The sequence below is a fragment of the Erigeron canadensis genome, chromosome 8, assembly GCF_010389155.1.
Source record: "Erigeron canadensis isolate Cc75 chromosome 8, C_canadensis_v1, whole genome shotgun sequence".
Taxonomy (NCBI): Eukaryota; Viridiplantae; Streptophyta; class Magnoliopsida; order Asterales; family Asteraceae; genus Erigeron; species Erigeron canadensis.
In genome coordinates this window covers 22440361-22466344 of record NC_057768.1, presented here as the reverse complement: position 1 = coordinate 22466344, position 25984 = coordinate 22440361, and the positions used below count along the sequence as shown (strand labels likewise).

The following is a 25984-nucleotide window of genomic DNA, read 5'->3' as shown; positions in this document are numbered from 1 at the left end:
AATATATTCAGTTTTTATCTATTTAAAGGATCATATTTCTAAAATTTTTGCAATAAAGAGAACGACATTAGATTTTAACACCATCCCCCGTTATGCGTCATGTTACCACTGTCACGTTATTAAAATTGCTTAGGTGGCCTTTCACTGAAAATACATATATATGTGTTTTTGTGTATGAAAAAACACATTCAAATCGCGAAGTTTTCAGTCAGAACTCCTTTTATACACAAAAACACATATATATGTATTTCAAAAAACACATTCAAAATTTTCTTTTATATACAAAAACACATATATATGTATTTTCACATAAAGTCAAAGGCCACATAAGTAGTTTTGATCGCATGGCAGTGATGATGTGACACTTTACGAAGGGTTGATGTTTAACCTAATGACGTTTCCTTTATTGCAAAATTTTTAGAAATTAAAACTGTATGGTTGATTGTTGATAGATGAGAGATTAAGGCTCTGTTTGCAAATAACCAAACAATAGTCTAATGAGTAATGATCGAATACATTGCAGTGTAAATCAGATGTGAACCCTTGAAGAAAATACAAAGCTAGAAAAAGAAAAAGGAAGGGGTTAAGTAAATGTGAGTTTATGTAACTTAAATCTTTTTTTTTTAAGTTTATATATATATATATATATTCTTTTTAATTAAGGATGAGATAAAGATAAGGGTATGATAGGGATAGTTTTTGGATGTATTTTGAAGAGAGAAAGTTGATGTGACAATGAAGATAAAGAGATGGCCATACAATGAAGGACATTAAAAGTTTCATTCATACAATAGAAAAAAAAAAGGATTAATCACGGAAAGACCAACGTATTTTCCCAGTTGTATACGGTTGCTCATTATACTTTTTTATTGATGAGTTTTACTCACAAACCTTTTTTTTGGTACACGGTTGACCCATAATTGACTGGTTTATCGGTTATGGTCCAACCATATACAAAAGAAAAAGTACATTAGTCTTCTAGTGATTAAATCTGACGTTGTGAATCCATGTCAGCTTCATTAAACATCCACGTGGTTGCCACGTCATTAAAAAAGGTGATTACAGGTAATATGGGTTAACCGTGTAAAAAAAAAGTTTGTGGGTAAACCTCATCAATAAAAAAATATAATGGGTAACCGTTTAACCGTTTACAAATGAGAAAGTATGTTGGTATTCAGGTGATTAATCCCTAGGAAGAAAACTTAAATCATATCCACTCCCATTTAGATCGCAGGGATTTAGGGTTAAAACTATATGAGTTTCTTGGTTTAAGATGTTTCGTATACTACTTCAAAGTTAAATTGTGTAGACTAGAATTGTAGCACTGTGAGGTACCATCATATCTCTCGATTGACAGTGAGTTGGAAAATTGGTCTCCTCTCCTTGAGTTTAAGAGAAGAGACATTGAAGAGAATTCTCAAGAGTGAATTGAATCCAAACCTAATTCCCGAGAGCGGGGTGGGGTTGAGCCGTAGACAGTATTGCCTCTACCCGAAGATAGAGACTGCTTCCATAGTTACCATACATGTCTGCCGAAAATAGCAAAAGAAGATATAATATGGAAAATGGAAACATCAAAATGTTGTTTTCTAAATTTAGTTTATAACAAGAAAAATAGTGTTCTCCGTTTTCTCTTAGAAAACTTGTTTATAAACTCCAATTTGATCACGGTTTTTATTTTATATGTCGTCTTGTGAAAATTTTCTAAATAACAATGGATGTGATACAACTAAACAAAGCTCTGCCCTTTTTTATAGCCTGAAAACACGCAAAAGCTTGTTACTGCAATATCATTTCATTATTCTGTCTCTATACGTACAAGAGAGTAGTGTTACTCACAAATTTTCATAGAGCAATCTACTGACATTTACTGTTCAAACTTTGTTCTTGTCTTAATACAATTATAGAAAAGTATAAAACTACAAATGGTTTTCGTGAGACAATGCATGCTCAGCTGATCACTAAAATTATCGTCCGGGTGATCCATGAGCAATGATTGAAGTATGGACTTAATGGCAATAATAATATTTGTGTTACCGACTTACCGTGTTTGGAAGTTATATGACTTGATAGAGTACGCAAAAATGAATCCGAAGAGGACGGTAAATCCAACAATGATCATTGCAACATAACCTACAAAGGCATGTTCAAACCCAAAGTAACTGTTGATGAAGTCGGAAACTGTTTCTCCTGATTCTAGTTTGTCTGACATATCTCCAAATTGTGAAGCAAGTAATCCATAGAGTGTCCAAGCAACAGGGCAGATATAGTAGTACCACCTCCACCATATGGGTATCCTCTGTCGAAAAGGGGAAAGATAGGTTTTAGTCATTTTGTGGATAAGTAGAGGTGAAATCTTAGACCCATTTAGGTATGAACGGATAGGTTCAGGTTTGTTTTATCTTTAACCAGTCAAATTAGTTAAATAAAAAACAGGAAATTAAAAAACGAGACGTGTGTTCGAAGAGGCATAAAATCGACCAAACTGTAATATTTAGAACATTATAATCCTATTTCGGTTTTGAATCTTTTATGACATGCCTACATTTTTAGTATGAAGCTAAATCTTTGACCCGGGCAACTCGGCAAAAACCTCCACATTTCTAGTCTAGTGATAATACTTCTATAGTATACTTAAGCAGGTCCTTGGCGTGTACTTACTGTCCGTGGAATAATGAATCCCGAGAATAGGTTCCATATTGCAAAAAAGGCAGACGAGATTATAGCAGCGATGTTGTGGTTAGGGGTGACTGCTGCTGTCATCATTCCAAAAAATGTGAAGTACAGTAACGTGAAGTACATAAAGAAGAGATGCCAAAAGAACTTCACAGTCGACCACTCGAATCCAATCATTGCGTATACAATAATGCCATACACAATCGTTTGAACAAAAATGTATGGTATCTCAATCATAACCTGCATAAGAGTTCAGCCATATGTTATGCTCATTTCTAAGTTGGTTTCAGATCACGTGCATATTAATTTTAGTTTTTGAATAACTAGATACAGTAGTATACTTGTCCAAAGGCGTATGGAAAAGCAGAGTACATCCCAGCAGCCCTTTCCCTGTAAAAGACTGTTCTCTCAATAGAAACAACAGGTTGTATGGAAAGTGCGTTTTTCATTCCAATAAACATTACAGCAGCATACATTGAACCCATTGCATTAAAAAGATCTTGTTTCTTTTCCCTGGAAAACCAAGTATAATTTGAATTAGAAACAAGACAATTGGGTACTCGGCTGTAAATTGTATAGTGAAAACAATAGTAGAGACAAAAGACACGGGTCAAATATATATAAATAAACGTAGAGAAAAAGGAAACGGGTCAAATTGGTCAGATATTGCTCAATTTGCATTCTTAGACCATCCACAACAAGAATGTCCATAGGAAATTTGTGGTAACATGGAGGGTGTTTGTAGGGAGACTATTGATGTAGGTGATGACATGGAGGATGTCCATCCATGGTTGTTTGTAGAGAAGGATGGGGAAGGATGAGGAGAGATAAAGGTAAAAGACAAAAGTTACTTTGGAGTTTATTTGGCTGTTTGTAAGAAGGATGAATATATTATTGTTGTGGGTAAAAAGTGTTTGTTGGAAGGATGGATGAAAAGTTGACGTAACATGTTGATTAAGATGTTTGTTAGAAGGATATCCAGAACTGATGCGGATATAAATTTCTGACTCACTAATTATGTACAGAACGTAGGAGAATACGAGTTTCGGGTCATCCTAAACCAACCTGATTTGACCCCACAATGTCACCTGTTTTGTCTTAAACCCAATCTGGAAGATTACTCAACCAGCCTGACCCTCCCAATTTGCTACCTCTAGAAGATGTTATTAGTATGAGGTGTCTGCTTTTTTTTTATAACTTTTCTGGCCTACCTTTTGGAACCCATATCCCAGAAAATTGCGCCAAACATTAACCCAATGAACGTTGTGAAGAAGAATCTGACTGCAGTGTAGGGCGGGTTTCGCCAATATGACCAATTTTGTTTCCATAGACATGCCATACATTGTGTCCAAAAAGACTGTGCATATTGAGTACGGAAATGTAAATCAGTGGAACCAGGTATAGGCTGACCATTTACGTGTATCAACTCCTTATTTCTCCTGGATCAGTCATGTTTAGTTATAGTTAAAATACACAATTATAAAATTCATCGAGTGTAGATAATGAGTGCTTCGATTATCTGACCTGTATAGTTCCGACTTCTTGTATACTTGAGCAAAGTCAACACCCAAAGCTGCTTCCTGTGCTCCAGAGGTCACTTCCAACATCCAAGTTGCCGGATTGTAACCATCTTTTATTTTATTCACTCCATCAATATCCTAAAATTTGATAAATAGATGTTATTGGCAGATATGAAGATATATATAAGGGTCGAATATTGTCATTTACTCACCTCAAAATACTTGATCAATTGACAACAATGACGGCCTAATGGACCAACATATATCTCTTCTCCTCCACTTTTGAGTAGAATTAGCTACAGTTGAGAACATTAGTTATGAGTTTTTGATTATTTTTTTTTTGGTCTTTGATTAGAGGTACCAATATCAAACCAATTATGTAGTAGTCAATTCATGTTATGTTTTCTCTTACAGGTCACGACACGTCGATTGCTAAAAAGGAAACGGTTCAAAAGTCATTTCAAGTGATATTTTCAAAATACTAGATTCTGATTGTAATACTTTAATTATGTTTTGGGATAATGTATAAAGATCAAAGGTTATGAGATTAACTTTCCCGCTCTATACCACTTGCTTTTTAAGTGAATTTTATCCCACTTGCTTTTTAAGTGAATTTTATCTCAGACGCGTATGATGTGTGCTAATCGTACAACGAAAGAGTCTCGTACTAAGCAGATCTTAAATAGCCTTTCTCACCATACCGCCTCCTTTATTGAAAATACCGTCGAGGAGAACCTACCAAGGATCGAACTCGAGACCTTCGAGTAAACTCCCCCGGAGCCCCGCATAGCAGGTTTAGTGAAACACCCCTGGCCACTAGGGGTTTAACCCATCTATACCACTTGTTAGTCCCGAATTTTGTGATAAATAAGTAATTAATAGATTAGAAATACAACAAAAAGTATTACTTGTTGGCATTGTGTATTTGTGTGTCATCTTCCACTAATACTACAAAAAGGAGAAGAAGTTTAAAGGCAACAAGCCTAGAGCATGAGGAGATCCAGAATGCCATTTCAATGTCACATCAACTTTCATCATTTCATCAGTTTTAATCTGCTATGGATGCAGAACCATCCAGAACGCAGAACAACACTTTTATTTTCATTTTTTTTTTATTACTTTCAAAAATCACATAAATTATTTTTAACTATTTTTTATCCAATAATATGATAATAAAAAGAAATGATAATAAAAACTAAAAGTCATTATTATGAAAAAAATACAATATATACACTAAAAAGCCTAAATTAACCTTCTTGTACTACTTAAAATACTATTATTTTGGACAAATATAAATCATACTTTTCAAGCCTATATCTTTCGAAGCAAACTTTATTTTTGAAAGTAAACTCATATTCTATCTATTATTGTTGAAAATAATATAAAAGAAAAAACATAATACACAAAAGTCTATGTTTTCCTTTTACATATGGGCCACATTTACATATACCCGGTAATAGTAAGTGATATAATTTTTTTTTGAACAACATAGTAAGTGATATACTCATATCTATCCTCTCTCATTTGTTTTTCCTCATCCCTTAATAATTAAATATAAAAAAATAAAATTTCTCACACATATTAAACTAGATAAGCAGAGCAACATGAAAAGTCCGGCTGAATCATCGGTCCTATTTTCCTTATACAAACACTCAATAAAGGTTATTGGTAACTTTTAATCCTCTTGTAATAATATTTAATCTCATAATATTTTTTTTCTTCTCGTCTATTTTAGCAGCTAAAAGAAAAAAAAGAAAAGAAGAAAAGACAAATGAAAAATGCACTAAACACCAAAAGAAACTATGAAGCCGAGCATCAGCTTCACAAAAATCTCGGGTTCTTCATCGTTGCCGAAAGGGGGAGTTATGGAGCAGTGGTCGGCACCGATTTCCATGTCACTGTTCGGGGTAGGCGTCAAAGCACCATACCTAATGCTCTTACCACTTAGGCTATGTAAACCGACCCCTTCAACCAATTAGGCCTGGATTGTGGGTAACTTGGAGACCAAGTTTTGCAAAACCTAATTGTAGTCTATATATTCTTTTATCTATTGGGCATGTATTTTGTGGAAAAATTAACAAGAAAACCTTTTTGCCCCTGTCAATTAGTTCACACACTTTAGAGTGAAATATCATGCTAAATCTCTCGTTTTCTTCATTCTTGTATTTTCTCCTTTTTGCATATGTGTACGAGTTTATTCCTAACACATATCAGAGCACAGGTGTAGGTTTATGCAGATCACACAACCGTCATCCAAATTAGGGTTCCGACCAAAACCAGCCACCACGCCCGCCGTCGCCGTTGTCAGACGGAACAACCTCAATAAGGCCGGACTTAGGCAGAATTAGGTCTGATTTGGACATAATTAGGTCTGATTTTGGTAGATTAGGGTTTCATTAGGAAGATTGTGGTGTAATTGTGCAAATTAGAGCTCGATTGTTATATTAGGGCTTTTCAAACTAGCATCTGATTTTCAGAATTCCAGGTCAGTAAGCTTTGATTTAAGGTATATTGCATTAATTATTAGTCGGCTTTTGGATACACGGTTTTAATCCGCAATTGATTTGGGAATTCGATGTGTTAATCATCAGCAGAATTACAATTTTTCTCTTGTTAGGCGATTTCTTCTCAATATTAATTCGTTTGGTCGTTATAGTTATTGTAAAGATACTTAACGGAAAGATTACGACTGAAAAGTTCAACGCAAAAGATTTTGATTGGTGGAAAATGCAAGTAGAGGATTTGCTGGTTCAAAGGGATTTGGACGTGGTATTGTCGGGGGAAAGACCCGAGATGAAAAACCAGACTAATGGAAAACTTTGTATAACAAAGTTACGGCAGTTATTCGGTTGACATTATCAAAGGATGTTGCACTCAACATTTTGAAAGATAGGACAACAAAGGTAGTTATTCAGCAATGCCAGCCCAGTGATGTTCAACAAGATCAAATCCACAATACAGCCCACACCGCTCCTCCCCGAATGTCTCCCCCACCACATAAAGCCTAGATTTGTTGCCACTTAGCTATGTTAAACCCTAGCGATTTTGTATCCATCATTCGCCTCAATAAGATGCTATTGTCTACGTGCACTCTGCTCTCACCACGATCAAAGCAGACAAAGATCTGGGTGTCACCACCATCTGCCACTATAAAATTGTCATATCTTTAATATACCTATAGAGACAAACGTCTCATTTCTTTATTTAGTACAACTAAAGCCCTATTTCTTTTTTTCTTCATGAACTTAATGATTAAAAATTTAATGCATTTCAAGTTGTATGTTTATTTTTTTTACTTAATAAATAAATATAATTGTCAATTCTTAATTTTTAATTAATACATGCAGACATAATTTATGTTTTAGTGAAATTATTAAAGCTATATCTAATTGTCGGTTTGTCGGATGTTGGTTAACGGCATCCGATAACAGTTGGATTCTTTTTTTAGTACGGATAATCTCTTCATTTATTTCTCTTTTAAGGAAATTTTGGTTTAAGACCATTATTAAATCAAAATTTATTGATTTGATTTTATGTAGGCTATAATGCCTTTATTACTAATGGATGATAATAACTAATCATATCCTATTTGTGGCTTGTCAGGACAGTTGTTGCATTTTGTACGTTTTATTTTTATAATAAATCAAATACAATCATTGATATTGTTATTATGGGGTTCCCACAATCCTTTGTGGCTATGCCATGATTTAAATTGATATTTTGCGTATTCGTGATTGACTAAAGTGTCTATATATAATTGTTTGTATTAAACTTAAATTTTTTTAGTATTAAGGAGATTATGTAAATTACCTTAAATTTAGACAACAGTTATGATTAACATACCTTTTCATTCTATTATCTTTTGTTTCTCAATCTTATTCCTGCAAAAGACTAACCCAACTGATATTTCCCAAGAACCACTTTTCTGAAATGCTACTCTTTATAGCTCTAGTACTCTCTTAGTTTAAAAGCAACTTTGTTTAGCAAAAAGATAGATTAATAGAAAAAATTTATTTATTACATAAATGTTATTTCTTACCCGAAGATGAGAAAGATCGTGATATTTTACATTATTGGTACTACTCACAACTCGTAAGCAAAACTATAATTAGGTTTTAGTAGAGGAGTTGGTAACTAGAGATAATGTAAACTATGAAATCCTACTTCTTTGTATAATAGAAATGGATTTTTATAAAATACAATTAAGTAGTCGTCAATCATGAAGTTTTTTGCTTGAGATACCCATGTGTTAAGTCTATTTTTCTTCATCATTGGTACAGAAAGCTTCTTTATTAGTAGAGGGACTACTCAAATTGTTTTCTTCAATAGAAATTTTTTTGCAATGTTTGTAGTCATGATTCTCAATCATCGGTTTTAGCTTCTAACAAAGCTTGTTTATGGTGATGGGGTTTTTTCTTTTTTGCCATTTTTTCATTTGTGAATTGTTAATGAACCCAACTCATTTGTCGACTCTATGTAATCTAATATTTCTCTCACGCATCAGTTCTATTACAAGTTATCAAACCTATAAATCTATTCACCCTTTTTTGCTTCAATATTATTAAAAGCAATTTGTTGCTCGATTCTTACTAAAGCTTCTTTTATGCACCGGTAATGGGGTTTTGCAATAGCTAGTAATAATGCAATGGTCACTGCAATAATTTACTCTATTAAAGCTCCCAACTTTTAATCCTTACTTATTATCTAGCATTTTAAGACGGATTTTTTTCCATGAAGAAGCTATAATATTAGTTTCTATCACAAGAATAAGTCAACATAAAAAAGATTGTATGATAAACACAAAACACAAGGCTCTTGCCGTAAATAATTTCAAAAGAAGAATTTTCTCTTCTAAAGAAAAATTTGCTATAAATAGCATTCCAAAAAATCTATAATGGGGAAAAAAGACATTTATTTCCAATTTTAGATTGGGGGAATAGTGGATGAGTTAAAGGCATTACGCTTAAAGGAAAAAATTCCTTTAATAGAATTGAAAGCTATCCAATAATAAATAGGTCTCTACAACGAAATTCCAGCAACCGTTAATTCAGAACATGAATCCACAAGGATGAAATCTGAAACCATTCCTTTACAAACTATAAGGATAAGGACAATTAAGTAGTTGTCATCCATGATGTTTTTTACTCGACATACCTTTGTGTTAAGTCTATCTTTCTTCCTCCGTATAAAAAGCTTTTTTATTAGTGGTGGGGTCACTCAAAATTTTCAACCGTAGAAGATTCTTTACGGTGTGTGTATTCATGATTCTCAATCATAGGTTTTAACTTCTGACAAAGCTTTTCTTTGGTGATGGGACTTGCTTCAAATTATTAAAGGTGATTTGTTGTTCCATTCTTACTAAAACTTCTTTTTCATGAACATGTAATGGGGTTCCACAATAGGTAGTAATAATGCAATATAATTTTTTTATTTAAGCTTCTAGATTGTAATCCTTTTGGGTCATTTAGGATTTTAAGAAATACTTGTGTTATAATATCGACCCAATTCTCAAGATCTTTATAATCTTCATTAATTTATTTGGAAAGATTGACTGTTCTTGTTTTGGCAATGCCAATCTCTAAATGATCGTAGTTTTGGAAGAACTCTCCTTGGTACCAATATTCAGGAGCGGAGCCAGGATTTCGGATTGACGGGGGCCAGGTGATGAAAGATACTTTTGTGCGTAAATTTTTTTGTAAGTTACAACTTACTACACTATTATAATAAAATTATATATTGAAACTTATATCCAAATTTAGAAAACTTAAATAAGAAAGGAATTATATTGAAATGTTTGAAAAACTAAAAGATTATAAATGAAAAATTAAAATAAAAGCATCTATGTTCTGGACCCACATCCAAATAAGCATTCATATCTTTATCTTCAAGAATACTTCATCCGCCATTTTTGTACTTTAACAACTCCAATTTTCATCAATTTTATACACATTAAAAGGGGCTAAACTATATAAATTTTGGAAAACCTTCGGCTAGACCACTCGCTTTTACGCATGTTGGGGGAGGCTTGGCACCACCTAGCCCCCCCTTGTCTCTGCCACTGCCAATATGGGAATGTAGAGTTACACTTGATGAAGATGTTTGCATCTTTTGCAGCAACAAATTTTTTTTTTAGAAGTTTTTAATGGCTTTTCTTCATTCTATCTAGTAATAGGCTAATTTATAACAAATTGGGAGAAGATAATGAACTTTATTAGTCTAACTGAAAAAGCTAGAGAAACAAATTTCGGGCTTGCACTAAAGACTTTTAATAGTTTAATCTTCTGTGTAGATTTGTTCAACCCCAAAATCATTTTGACTTAGGGATCTAGCCTTCGACCAAATCTTCTTAAATTCGTCTAACGAAATAATATCTCTTTCTTCTTTTTCTTCGTTAAATGTAGGTTTTGAGAATGGTTGCTTGAATTCAATGATTCTTTTTTTCTTTTTTTTTGATATTCAATATTTCAGGAAAAATTGTTACCTTTAGAGATATTTCTTTCTGTCCAAATTTTGCTGAATAGCGATTGACTTCTTGTTGAGCTTTTAACAACATTCCAAACTTTTTATATGGAAAAGAATTTCCTATGACATATTTGGAGACTATTCTCCCGGTCTTCATAAATGCCTTTATATTCGCATCAACCTCCTATACTATCTAGAATTCGTTTTAATGGGTTATTGAATGATTTGACAAGAACTTGGTCTTAAGGAGACCATTTTAGTTTTTGGCAAACTATTAGCGATCAATGGATTTGATATGTCTTTACCAACGTCGTTTGCTTCTGGACTAGATGAAGATTTTAGTTCTTAATTAACTTTACTTTTTCTTTTTTCCAACCTTATACCGTTTGTATAGGAACAGATACAAATTTCATCCTTGTAGAATCATGTTTTGAATTAATGGTTGTTAGACTCTCTTCGTAGAGAACTATTTTTTCTTGGATAGATATCAATTCTATTAAAATAATTTTTTCCTTTACACGTAATGCCTTTAACTTATTCATTACCCCCCTTCTAAAATTGGAAATAAATGTCTTTTTTCCCCATTATAGGTTTTCTGAATGCTATTTATAACAATTGTTTCTTCATAAGAGAAAATTTCTTTTTTTGAGATTGTTTATTTAGAGCCTTGTGTTGTGTGTTTAGCATGTAATTTATTTTATGCTAATTTATTCTTGCGTTGGAAACTAATATTATAGCTTCTTCATTAAAAAAACATTTTCATCTTAAAATCTTAGATAATTAGCAAGGATTAAAAATCTGGAAGCTTTAATAGAGTAAATTATTGCAGTGACCATTTCATTATTACTAGCTATTGCGAAACCCCATTACCGGTGCATGAAAAAGAAGCTTTATTAAGAATGGAGCAACAAATTGCCTTCAGTAATATTGAAGCAAGCCCAATCATCAAAAAAACTTTGTTAGAAGATAAAACCTATGATTGAGAATCATGACTACAAACACTACAAAGAATCTTCTATTTAAGAAAACAATTTTAGTAGTCCCTCCACTAATAAAGAAGCTTTCTATACCGATAACGAAGAAAGATAGACTTAACACATGCGTATGTCGAGTAAAAACTGTCATGGATGAAGACTACTTAATTGTTTTTTGTAAATATCCACTTCTATTATATACTTATATTATATAAAGAAGTAGTATTTCATAGTTTACATTATCGCTTATTACCAACTCTATATCTCTATGCTAAAACCTCTATATAATTTTCCTATGAGTTGTGGGTAGTACCTCCCTTAAGGAGGAATAATGTAAAATATCAAGAAGTTTCTCATCTTCGGATTAAAAATATTTATGTAATAAATAAATCTTTTCTATTTATCTATTTTTTTGCTAATGAAAGTTACTTTTTAATCTGGAGAGTCCTAGAGCTATATTATTGTAAAACTTAGTTAACAAGTTTAGGCTAGCCTATATAACATAGTCTCTTGTATTCTCTTGAACACAATTCAAAAATACAAAATCACAAGAACTTTTATGGTATCAGACCCATAAATCCGGATACAATTCCGGCCAAAAACTCCGACCAATTCGGCTTATATGAGAAACGTGGTCATTAATGGCACGTGTTCTTGGAACAAATATTGTTGATTGCAAATGGGTTTATAACGTTAAACATAATCAATGGGGTATTATCCCTTGTTATAAAGCGAGACTTGTTGCTAAGGGTTTTCATCAACAACCGGATATTGACTACACTGACACTTTTAGCCCCGTTGTCAACACTACAATTATACGGGTTGTTTTATCCATTGCTCAAATCGTTGCCCCTTACGATAGTTAGATGTCCACAATGCATTCTTATATAGTGATCTTAAGGAAACTGTGTATCAACCACCAGGTATTTCAGGTATTTCAGACACTTAGATTTGTTTCTTTCTCAGTACAAATACATTACAGAATACAGATCTTTTGGCACACGCAGGTTTGTCCACATCCAAACCAGTTTCATCTCCTCTTTCTACATTTGTGGTTTTGTCTAATGGTGATAGCTCTACTTTCTTGAACCTGGTATAATACTAGAGTACTGTTGGGGGTCTCTTTCTAAGCCTGATATTGCCTTTTGTTGTTAACAAAGTGTGTCAATACATGCATTTACCCACCGAGAATCATTGGTCGGTTGTTAAGCATATTCTTTCTAATTTATAAGGGACATTTGATTATGGGTTACTCATTTTTAGCAACTCCACTGCTCAATTACATGCTTATGCTCATGTTGCCTTCAATGATATTAATGCCTATTCTTGATACTGAGTGGATTGGTTGCCAGGAGGATTGTCAATCCACGGGGGGATTTGCTATATATCCCGGATCTAATGTTATTTCTTGGTCCGTTAGAAAAAAGCACATTGTATTTCGGTCATCCACAAAGGCTGAGTACAAGGCTACAGCTTTCATTGTCGTGGAGCTTACATGGCTTCAATCTCTTCTTCAAAAATTGTGCATTCCTATGTAAACTACTCTAACAGTATGGTGTAACAATCTAGGTGCTACTTATTTGTCAGTTGAGCCCCTTTTTCATGCTCGCACAAAGCATGTAACAATTGATTTCCATTTTGTTAAAAAGAAGGTTGCTCGAGTAAATTTGTCAGCACAATTTATATCTTAACATGATTAGATTGCTAATGTGTTTACAAAAGCCTTACTGTCTGATCTGTTCTTGTTGTTGCGGTCCAAGCTAACAGTCACACCGGTCTTAGCTTGAGGAGGCATATTAGATTAAATTATATGATTAGTTTCCATATCTTAGATTTCTACTTTCCATATATTATTGTAAAACTTGGTTAAGAAGTTTAAGCTTGCTTATATAACATAGCCTCCTTTAATCTCTTAAACACAAATTAATAATACAAAATCACAAGTTCTTTTAATCAAGAGATTATCCGTACTAAAAATTTAATCCAATTGTTATCGGAAAACCGACAGTTAGATATAGCTCGATAATGACACTTTAGAAACCATTACAACGACAGTCTTGTCCATATTGAGAATATCACAATGCTTTCGGTTTTGTGAAAGGGGGATACAATCTCGAATGATAAACAAAAAATGTGGTGAAGATATCTTAAACGGTTGTGGAACTCAAAGGTGAGGCTCTTATGAAACACAAAACCCTAATTTGAAGAAACAAAAAAAAATCGCATTTTTTGCACAAAAGAAATGATATAAAAAAAATCCTAATTTGCACAAAAAAAAACTAAAGAGTAAAAGGCATGGAAGAATGGGATGCAAGGGCAGATCTCATCAAACAAAAACATTGTCTTTTACGAGAGGGGTACCCGCACAATGCAGCGGCAGAGTTAAGTAGCGGCGGCGGCGAAGACGGGTGGCGTTGGTGGCGGTGACAACGGTGGGTAGCAATGTGGTTATTAATGTAAAAGTAATTGATTTAATGGAGGTAATGTAAAGTTATAGTTAATTTTACTAAGGGTATTATTGGTTATTAGGTGAAGATATTTAAATTTGTAAATAAAGGAAAAGGATAATTTAGGTATTTCAAAGGCTGAAAGTTTAAAGACGGGGAAGGGGTGATTTGTTTTATAAGAGAGTATAGATATTTAAGGTTGTTATCTTTTTATGTTTCAAGGTATATAGGGACGATGATATTAGACTAAATTGAATATTGTGATCTATATAAACCACTCTTATTGAAACCCTAAACACATCACAACTATTATCAATACAATTTGATCTTTTAGTTTAGCAATATAATGGGAAACTTAGACACTCGTGTTAGTACTTATCTTATAATATGTGTCTCATATTTCTTTTATAATATGTGTTAGTATTATGTTTTTGTTTTAATACCGAGTAGAGTGTTCAACGGGTTATTGTCCCAATACAATATAGAATGGTGTATGAGAGAGGTTGAGATGTAGACAACTCTACCCTTACCTAAGAGGCTGCTCCAGGTTCTACTTAAGGTAAAAATAAGGACTTCCGGACTCACGATTGAGTATGGATCAAACCTTTGACCTGTCTCCGGAAACAAGTGTGTTAACCACTTGATCAATTGTTGTGTTAGTATTATGTATATAGTTCTCCCCGACTCTTACCGATACAAAAGTAGTTTCAGATGAAGCTACTTGTGATTAAATTTTGTGACCCTTAACGAAAATAACCAAACGTTACCTCGTCAAAAGCATCAAAGATGTCGATGCTTGGCTGATGTATGGTGCATACCACTGTTCGACCTGTATCAACTGTGTTTCTCACCGTTCTCATGACTATTGCAGCTGCCCTTGCATCCAATCCTGATGTGGGCTCATCCATAAAAATTATAGATGGGTTTGCCACTAGCTCAACTGCGATTGTCAGCCTCTTGCGCTGCTCAATTGAAAGCCCATTTACACCAGGTAATCCCACCAGTGCTCCACTCAGTGTATTTAGCTCCACAAGCTCCATGACCTCCTCAATAAACATCTGCAGATCATAATATATTCAAAACACTTCCAGTAGAAGATCGTAACAGGTTCGTGTTGAAGTATACTTTCAACCCAGTTGGAAAAAATGTATACTTAATTCTTTCCCTTGACCTGTTTGAGGTAACACGCAACCCAAACCAACCGAACCCAACCCATTGAAGTCAAATGCAATGTCTAACTATTGGTACTGACTCTAAGAGATATTCACCTCTCTGGTTGCTGAATCAACCTCAGGTGGTAACCGTAGCCATGCAGAATATTGCAAGGACTCAAAGACAGTGACATGTGGGGAGTGGATATCAGTTTGCTCACAATATCCTGCAATGCGAGCAAACGTTTCTTGCTTCTTTGGGTACCCAGAGATACTGATTGTTCCGTGTATGTACCCTCCTGTTTTGCGTCCCGCTAAGACATCCATTAAAGTTGTCTTTCCAGCACCACTGATCCCCATTAGAGCTGTGAGAACTCCTGGCCTAAAACAACCACTAACATTCTTTAATAGTTCTAGTTGGTCCTGCACAACACCTTGTGCTTTCATTTCCTGCAATGTCATGTTTTATTTGGTATAAGAAGAATAGAATTAAATTCAGATGGCATTTCTGACCCTAATATATGATTGATTTGGGTTGTCTTTTTTTCTAATTGGTCAATCATATAAAGGTTTAAAACTGAGATAAAGTGGAACTTGGTTTAAAGTCACCAAAATGGTTTTCAAATGCTTAACTAATAATTTCACTAGAAAGTTTGGTGATTACTGTTCTAATATAGGATCAAAAAGAATGCGTTGACGCGTTCTTCCAACCAACCCCTAACCATTTGGACCTGTAGAAAATATATATGCGCTTTAACCTATTACTCATCCTGTCACGACCCCACTTTGCCGAGAATAAAGTTTGGTGATTACTGTTCAAATTGGACTTTAGCTTAGCAAAGAAAGGTTTTGTGTAGGGTGTGTGTGAATTTGTGTTATAACTTATAAGAAAGTAAACAAATAAAATTACTATAGTTATCCCAAAATGTTTGATTTTATAACAATACAGTCATTTGTCCTTTCACCAAGTTACCCGAGGCATATCCACTGCATATCTGATTTCATCAAATGTTAGGGAAAGGGGCACAAAAGGTAAAACCATCCCACACTTCTTTTTCGCGTTGCCTTCTGTTTGACCTTCATTTTTCGTTTCTGCATATATATATTTTTTCTTTCAGAATGTAAGACGTCGAACTCAAGTGACCTCATTGGTTTTTGTTGACTAACCTGATAATTCGATTGGATCTCCTGATTTTATAGCATTTCTTGCCGCCAACGTTTCTTCGGACAGAACTGCCTGTGGTGTCCCTAATGCTGCATCAAATCACCCATTCCATATAACAAGTTTTTGTTTCATCATCTCAAATTTTATTTTTTTGAATGGTAGTAATAATTTGGTATGTAAGGTATAGATTGTATCCTCACAGTTCAGGTATGTGAGAGCCAAAACGTTGAAGATATTGAAGAGGAACACATATCCAACTAAAGCACCTACTGAGATCCAATACCATTTTGGTTCTGCAAATAGTCCACGGGACTTTAGGACAGCAACACCTACTGTTTCTGTGGAGTTCGGTAAAACCTTCAAAACAAAAGTACTCCATAAGCTAAGATAATGATACATACCCAGCCCTTATGAAAGTTTACTCAAGGAGAAAAAAATCATATGAAAACGGGTCAGCCCAAGGATACTTTGAGCAGCTTTACAATATTTATGGTCTTGATTTGACCCATTTAAAGCTGATCCAGAGTTTGGGGAGATAGAGGGGTTAGGATGCCAAATAGTCTACTGTATTTAAGATGAGGATGCTCAAAAGTTGGAGGGACATAATTGCTTCATCAAAGCTCAGCTTTAGATGTTCTGTTCTTGTGTCTAGTTTCTTTGTTTTGTTTTTCATGTTATTTTTTAATCAGCAAACTAGCATGTTTATTCTGCAGATTTGTCTTCTCGAATAGGCCTTATCATGTGTTTCCTTTCAATTTCAGAGATCTAACTTTATATGTGGTTTGTTCCATTTGTTGATTATAATTACGTTTTCATAGTATACACGACAATTTTGCAAGATTAAATAACTCATACCTGTTTCCAACTCTTCCCAAGGAGTTCATTGACAGCCAAGCCAGTCTGCCCATACATCAGAGGTGAAAGCCAGTAACCCCACACCCAGTAGCCTTTTATATCATCTGAGGTGCAGATGGGGTTGATCATAAATGGATTGAAGTGTATTTTGACAATATATATGTGTGCATATGTAGATTCTAATAATCGTGTAATAAAGAGGCATATGAGTTAAAAGAAACGTAGCAATCATGTAGATTCTAGTAATCTTTCTATAGAATTTGTATAAACCCCATAGCTCTTTCCTGCACAAAAGTTATGGCTGTATAGAGTTACATATTTGGTCATGGCCCCGTACTATTTCATGTAAGGAAATGAGCCCACTCAAAATTCTACACTTTTCTGTATTTATATACGCAAGAAAACGGCTAGGCGTATAGAGTTGTCTAGCTCATCCAAACCTAGTTTAATACTTAGATCAGATACGGCGAAAACTTTCTGTTTTGTCGAAAAGAATATTTCAATAGGCGGAAATTCATGACCAGGATTCAGCGTGAGCGATATGTAATTACCCCGTGACAAGACAAATCCACCTAGCACAAGAATGGCAAGAAGGGCGAGTGAGCCAAATGAGGTGGCGACAATGATATTTCGTCCTAATGCTGCTATGAAACGAAAGAGTGCAGAAGCCATCTGCTGAACACATACAAGCAGAAGCAATTGTCTGAAAAACCTGCAATGGTAAAACTTCATCAGATTGAAGACACATTTGGATACTACAGACTGGTATCTAAAGTTTTAAAGGAAACATCTAAGTCGAAATGCTGAATCATTGATACTATTCAAAAAGTAAACTTACATATATGTGCAAACATATGTGTTTGAAAAGACTAAGCTATTGTTTGGCATGACTTTTATCTTACTAATGTATTAAAGTACGTAGGAAACATAAATAAATAAATAGATAGATAAAATATAATCTTTACCTAAGCAAAATTACTATAAAGATGTGTGTTATAATACACAAACTAGTGCATTTTTAATAAATAGTCAAAATGGTTACCTTCCGACATCTGAATCAAACCCTATGACATAATACGTCATGATTACCCAGGCAGCAACTTCAGCAATTGTGACTGGTATCTTGAGGATCCATGTCGGTATTGCGTATATCCAAGCAGGAAAAAATAGAAGGTCTCGTTGCTTGTAGAACACTGGAAGTTTACTAACACTCATTGCAAGCTCTGAGTATCCATTGAAAGTAATTGTGAGTAATGTGTAAAACAAAGAACCCATGTAAACCGTTCCATCCATTACTGTTTTCTTATGCATCTCAGTGCGTAGAAATAATGTCATCGATATACTCGCCAAGAAAATAAGCTGAAACATCACAATATATCAGTGGTAAATAAGAATAATGAAATTGCAGATGGAAATGATATTTCACTAGAGTACATTGTACATATGATGTAGTTGTTCATAGCAAATACATAAATGCTGTAAATTCTGCTTGGATGTTCGTATTACATAAGCAATTAAACGCACATTGACTAAATGATCATGATTACATACCTGTATCATCTTGAATATATAAACGAAAGAATTCCGTTTCATAAGCAAGTACTCTCTAGATATGCATGCTTTCAACAATTCCTTTCTGCTAACACCATATTTCTTTCTAGTCAAAGCAGAAGGGTGGCTTTTGGTTCTGTCAAATGGAACAGCAAGTTCATCACCTAGTCTTCTTCCTACATGGAACAACCTAAATGCTTGTGCGAATTCTTGTACCGTAACAAAACTGTAATGTTCATTAGTTCTGACCCAATATTGCTCCTGATCTTTCTTTGATGTTACCTACAGTTCACACCTTAGGATGAGTATAAATGGAAGTCCTATGATTACAAAACAACTATTAGTAAAATGGTAAAATGACCCCCACCCCCACCCCACCCCCGCCTTTCCCCCAACGCGCTTGTAAATGGGCAGACTCGAGGCCTATTATATCTTCATTGGGTCAATGAGTATTAGACTAGGTTTTATATTAGAGGGTATAGAGTGTAATACTATTCATTATACATAGAACATAGTTTCCAAAGAACCCTAGTTGTCACCTCCGCGGAGGTCGTCTGAGTACCGCCCAACGCCTCCTAAAATGGGTGCCCTCCAAATCTGACCACCTAAAACACATACACTACCTTTTTCTACAAAAACGACAAAACCCTAAAAAGCTCCTACCATCGCCATCGCCATCGCCTCCGGCGATTCTAACATCCATGTTGCCACCATCCGCTTATTCCTTAAATTCAGATCAAACGCATTTAATCAATTTCCCCTTTGCTACCTTCCACTGCCGTACGCCACTTCACCACCGCTGGCCACCATTTCACATCACCAATATTTAATAAAAAAAGGTTCAAAAAGAATTGCCTAGATAGGGTTCAATTCCAAACCTCTTTGTTGCCTAAACGTGTTGCTCATATGGCACATATAACAACCTTTGGTTTACAGACTCTATCTGGTTGCTCCACTTGTTCTACGGCTAGGACGTGTCTCACCCACCCATAAGTGTCTTACACAAATCACTAACAGCTTTAGCATACATAACAACAACCCCAACCAAAGAGGACGTCGAAACTCATTTTTGTCTAGCTTTCTATATAAACTTATGGGACGTGTAACAAGTGTGGAGTTGTTCATATTCCATAGAAATGCCTAAACCATGACCCATCCACTTACCGGACAAGGCAACCTCATTTATTGTTCCGTTTCATCTATGCGGTGTGATTTCTGGCTTCTGTTATATTTTTTAATAGTAAGGGGAACTTTGGTTGCGCGGCTTTCTCTTATACTTACAAGGGTCTATTTTCTCTGACTTGACCTACTTGACTCAGCGGTTAGAGTATCGCTTTCATACGGCGAGAGTCATTGGTTTAAATCGAATAGTAGGTAAAACCAACCGAAAGCCCCACTTTTGCCAGCATGACAGCAAGCACGGACTGGCAGCAAGGAGTCAACTGAATGACCAAAGCATCGGTTGCTTCCACTTGTGACCTTCTTCGAGCGCCTTGACACCTTAATATCAACTCACCCCCCTCTTCCACAAGTAGGTGGAGACCAGGAGAGCCGGGAACCCGCTCACAAGCATCTCCTTCATTTTCCCTATACACCGGATCAAACAACCACGTTGCACGAATTTTTCACTTCTTGATATCTATCCCTTACTATGGTGAGACAAACATAGGTGACAATAGGGGCTTATCCATTTTGCATATTGGTTCCTCTCGTTTTTATTCACCCAAAACTTTTTCTTAAGAAATATCCTCTGTGTTCCCGAAATTAAACAAAATCGCTTGTCTTAAAAAAGTTTGTCGTGACAACCATGTCTATTTTAACCTTCACCCTATGTAAAATACATACATAGACACACCTCATGAGAGTGATGGAAGACTTTGCAAGCTCAATTTTCCAACCAATCAACCAATTCCTAGAGTTGTCTCGTGTTACATACCAAATGGGAGAACACAACCCAAAAGACTAGCCTAATAGGTGAGAGAACCCATTTGGTATATAAACCCCACATTGGTTTCCCATACAACCGATGTGGGACAAGTCTCATACCTTACAAAGGTGTCGACCCGTAACAATCGTCTCCTCTTAGCAAGGTTGTAGAACTCGTGGATCGGGATCGGATCAGAGAGGTGGGGAGACAGAAGATTTTAAAATATCGGGGAGATCTCAGATTAGCTAATTTATAAATAAAAATATAAATTTATGAAATTTATATGTAATAAAAATTAATAATATACAAAAAAATCAAAAATGACAAATTTATTATCTAAAAATACTAAATTTTATAATTTTATAATCTTTGTATAAGCTCTAAGAATGAAACAAACAAAGTTAAATAGGTATATTATAAGGTATAAATATGTATGTTATAAGGATAAATCATAATATAACTTATTGGGTAAAATCACAAAAAACAAAACATCAAAGGGTGTCAAATGAAAATATGATATATAAAGAAGTACAAAAATAGGTTGTAGATTGTAAAGCTGTAATGTTGTACTCTGTCTCTCCTCTATCACTTTCTTTATCTTTTTCTGTTTTTTGAAAACTCTATCTTTTTTTTTCCTTTATGAACAGGCCAACGTCCCCATTTCTCTCTATTTCTTCTTCTTCTTTAAACCACCGTAGATCCACCATGGCACCATGATTTGAAACAACCATGTGGAAAAAAAACTTTTGTCGACTTTGACCCGATCCAAGCCGATATTTCGAGATTTGACCCGATCCAGCAATTTTTCCAACGTTGACCGACGTTGACCCGAGATATGTCCGATCCTAGCCATCTCGTCTCCTTGACTGCCTGATCCCGATACGAGATCCGATATCTCGGCCGATACGACCGAGATTTACAACATTGCCTCTTAGAGACCGACGTCCTCGTTAGTCACGACCGGCTCCGTCTAGGCCACCACTCCGAGTTGGCTCTGATACCATTGTTACATACCAAATGGGAGAACACAACTCAAAAGACTAGCCTAATGGGTGAGAGAGCCCATTTGGTATATAAACCCCGCATTGGTTTCCCATACAACCGATGTGGGACAAGTCCCACACCTTACAATGGTATCGATCCGTAACACCTCGATTGCTCAAGCCTCTACAACTACATAGCATTAACGACTAGGACATCCTCATTTTGGTTTTTCAAACTATGCTTTCTAAATATTGTTTACTTATCGCCTACAAATAATTTGATTTCCATTCCACTTCATATTTAGTTGAAAATCTTCCAAACTCCACTTATCAACATCTGACCATACAAATACTCATGTTTTAGATCTTCTCTTCTGTGATTATTTAAAGGTCCGTACCACTAAATTTATATGTTCGTCATCACTCCTTTTTCTTATATGTTAATGCTCACTACTTTCCCTTTCTTTCACAAGCAAATTAAGTTTTTACATCTATCCAAATCGAGCCATATTTTCATCATATCCAAATCTCATATTAGATCTGGCACTTAAAACTACTCAAACGCCAATCACCTCCATATGTACACCTCCAAACATAACCTCGGATGCTACTTCAGTACTCCTACCCCTACAACATTCCTCATCTACTCGACACTTTAACAACAAACAACTCTACACCCGCTCCCTCTATTCTCACATACCAACGCAATCATAAGACCAATATTTCTGCCTTTCAGCAGTCATCGGCTAACACTGCAGCAGTCTACAACTGCCACCATTCCACAAGCACAACCTTCAAACATACCTATTCCACCATCCTCAAACCATTCCCAACCTCCAAAATTAAGACAATCCTAAACCTAACACATTATACAATATGAAGTCCTTTACAACCCTCGCATCCGATCTTAACACAATATCAACCGCCCACTGTCACCGCTGCCAACATGTCTCTTCAATGGCGCAAGTCATATATGCCACGCTTATAAAAAAGAGAACATGGTCTTTAGTTTCCCACTTCTGAACACTAATTTGGTTTACCGTAGGTGGGTCTATAAGTTGAAAAGAGATCAAACCGCGGCTATTAAACGTTACAAAGCGAGCTTGGTTGCCAAAGGGTTTCGATAACAACCCAACATTGATTATTAAGGGACTTTCAGCCCTGTTTTTAAAGACACCACCATCCGTCTTGTCAATTCGTTAGCTGTTTGTATAGAATTGGTCATTATGATCATGATAGCGGTTTGTAAACGCTCCTTTGGCCACTACTTTCCAATTGAAGACATGGGCAGACTCTCGGTGTTGAGATTACTACATGTGGGGATGATATCATTCTATCACAACAAAAAGTACATTCTTGAGCTTCTTGATCGTGCAACACCGACTGCTATTAATGCATCAGTTACCAAAAGGTTAGTTGAATGTGAAATTTGTTGAAAGTCATTAAGAATGTATTTTAGTACATGATATCTCCTAATTTTTATATTTTTAAAGAGATTATATTAGTATTAAAATAATTTGATGTTGACATGCTAATTGTTTCTAATTAAATATGAATAATTTTGAACAAAGAAAGTTTTGAATAAACCCAATCTAACATGTCGTGATCTATACTCAATTTGATTTGTTACTCAACCTTCCCAACCCACACATTTTGCCAAAGTACATGGAACTAGTAATGAAACTAGAAAACTAATATTACTTCTTGTAAAAAGTCGGCAACTGCTTTTCTCTCAGGACATTTGAAACCCATGTGCTCAAAAAACTCCAGCACATTTTCTCGGGGACCTTGATAGACAACTTGTCCATCTGAGAGAAGAATCACATCATCAAATAAGTCGTAGGTTTCTGGTGCCGGTTGGAGGAGTGAGATTACAGACGTTCCTCGAAGAATATGAATTGATTGCCTAATTGAATTCACTATTTGGAACGTCGTGGAACTATCCAAACCAGTAGATATCTCATCCATTAAAAATGCTCTTGATGGCCCAACCATCATTTCACCAGTTGTAACTCGCTTTTTTTGGCCTCCAGAAATGCCTCTGGCCATTTCATCTCCTACTATGGTGTCAGCACAGACTTCAAGGCCTAAAATCTGTATATGTAGACCAGAACCTCAGTTTAATGTTATCATTAACTTAATCCCAATTCTACATTTAATAACCTATTACCTTGATAACATATTCAGTGACGACACTGGCTTTTTGCCCTTGTAGTGATGCCGCCTAGTTTATAAATCAAATGAAAATATTAAATGGTGGCAAAACCTCTGATTCTTATGAATATAAAATTTGATGGTTTTATTTCTCACTTTCATGTAGACATCAAGATCGGGATCAGGCTTGACGTTTGCTTCTTTTTCTCTCCTTGCCAGGTCGGCCAACATTTCTGGAAAATATTCATAATTATATAAACTTAATTGGGATAGAGTAGTTCATATTCTTATATGTAAAAATTTATTTTTGTATAGAGTAGGAATATATGTTAATTCAAAGTTTTTAGTAGATTAACCGACCATAGTTTGCTCCAACTCCTTGGCATCTGGCAGAGAAAGCTAGTGTTTCTCTAACTGTCATTTCTCCGATATGCAAATCATGTTGACTTATATAAGCAGATGTACGTTGTGGAACAAATTCGTTCATTTCATGTCCATTGTAGGTCACTCTTCCAGATACCTATAGATGTTTAGATATAAATTCTGAATTTTTTAATGTAGATAATCGAAAAACAGAATTAGATTCTGTTCCCTTACATGTAAATCTGACCCAAGCTTTCCGGCCAAGGCTAAAAGCAATGTTGTTTTCCCAGAGCTTGGTGGGCCTAAGAGCAATGTCATTCTGAAGAACCATATATATCACTGACAAGCATAGTTTGGTAAAACGGGCGGGGCAAGTGGGTTAAGTCTTATGGTCAAAAAGGGGGTCGGGTAAGGAAACAGCCAATAACATTTGTGCAACTTGTATAATTAGTGATAATTAAATATGTTTAAAGGGATATGTAGAGATATAATGGTTCTTTTTCTTTGAATAAATCAAAATTTAAGAGGGTGAAAGCATACTATTAGTATACTAACTTACCGGCCAGGCTTCACGATTCCACTCACATCATGAAGGATTGGCAATGATTTCTTTCTGCTGGGAAGAAAATGCAAACAATTTAAGGATCCCTGTGTGTGTAACAGATAAAGAAATATTTAGTTAAAAGAAGACACAAAGAATCCACAGGTTATGGTCTCGCCGGGTTGAGACACAAGAATCTTTTGTCATGAAACTAAAAATAGTTAATGATGCAAGACTTTCAGCCCGTTTAACGTTCGACCCATTTAACCACTTTTGCTTCCATTCAAATTCTCTGACTTAGACTCCTAACCCATTTGGCACGTTAGGAATAAAACACAAGTAAATTCGAACCAATAATAAATAATTTGGTCTATATTGCTACCTTATGGGATTGACTTATATATGTAGGGGAAGAATATGAGTTATATGACTCACATGGTGGAGGAAATATGATTATTGTGAGAACTAGAAATGAAGAAGGAGAACCTCTAAGATATTAACTACAAAGTTGAAAATAGTAGGCAAGGCTCTGCCACCAACATATGCTTCTGCATCAACATTCAAATGCTCATACCGGATCTCGATAGTGGGGAGTTGAAGTCCAACTCTGCATTCATTCATTCAAACCTCTCAGATAAACATAATAACATCAAGAAAATATGACAGTTCACAGTTAACTAAGTTGAACATAATTACCGGTCAATCCGTTCCTTAAGCTTTAACAAGAACTTCTCATTGTCTTGCTCAGCTATTTTAACAAGCCTATCAACTAGATTCATTTTTTCCACCAACCTCAGTTTCTTTATATCGATTTCTTTGGGTTGACCCTTTTCATCAGTGAGTATGCCTCTTTGTATTCGAAGATTGGTTGGAAGTTTTTCGATAGCAGCCCATTTAAGTGCTTCTTCATCATCATATTCTGCGTGACAAGATTTCGAAAAGAGAACTCTACCACTCCAGCTAGAACTGTTTATACTGCTAACTCTATATACATCCCCACTATCCATCATATAACCACATAAACTTCTGAACAAATCAAGAAAATGTGATTTTCTTAATATAAGTTCCTGAAATGTTTAAGTAGTTTTCACTTGGGTGCTAAGTTTACTCACTTTATAGGCATGCTTAAAAAAGTTGTGGTCTCTTTATCAGTAGTAAACCATATCTGTACGAATCCAACACATTGTGGTCAAGGTTGGTGAAACTTTTGTGACT

The 25984-nt window shown here is 35.2% G+C and overlaps 1 protein-coding gene across 2 annotated transcripts; it reads right to left on the bottom strand.

Annotated features, from left to right (window-relative positions):
- Nucleotides 1-1779: 1779 nt before the first annotated feature.
- LOC122611277 (pleiotropic drug resistance protein 1-like) lies at nucleotides 1780-25852 on the bottom strand. Of its 2 annotated transcripts, XM_043784276.1 has the most exons (23): nucleotides 25466-25852; nucleotides 25256-25376; nucleotides 24788-24876; nucleotides 24463-24547; nucleotides 24226-24385; nucleotides 24022-24098; nucleotides 23882-23935; nucleotides 23413-23805; nucleotides 18802-19083; nucleotides 18293-18609; nucleotides 17802-17962; nucleotides 17251-17354; nucleotides 16596-16752; nucleotides 16398-16484; nucleotides 16204-16322; nucleotides 15348-15680; nucleotides 14847-15137; nucleotides 4409-4492; nucleotides 4201-4334; nucleotides 3888-4115; nucleotides 3018-3189; nucleotides 2662-2916; nucleotides 1780-2299 (listed from the first exon to the last, which is right to left on the bottom strand). In XM_043784276.1, the coding sequence occupies exons 1-23, from the start codon at nucleotides 25777-25779 to the stop codon at nucleotides 2042-2044; spliced, it is 4275 nt and encodes a 1424-aa protein (XP_043640211.1). In that variant the 5' UTR covers nucleotides 25780-25852; the 3' UTR covers nucleotides 1780-2041. The 2 variants fall into 2 exon arrangements, with proteins under 2 accessions (XP_043640211.1, XP_043640212.1); XM_043784277.1 differs by lacking the exon at nucleotides 4409-4492.
- Nucleotides 25853-25984: the final 132 nt, after the last annotated feature.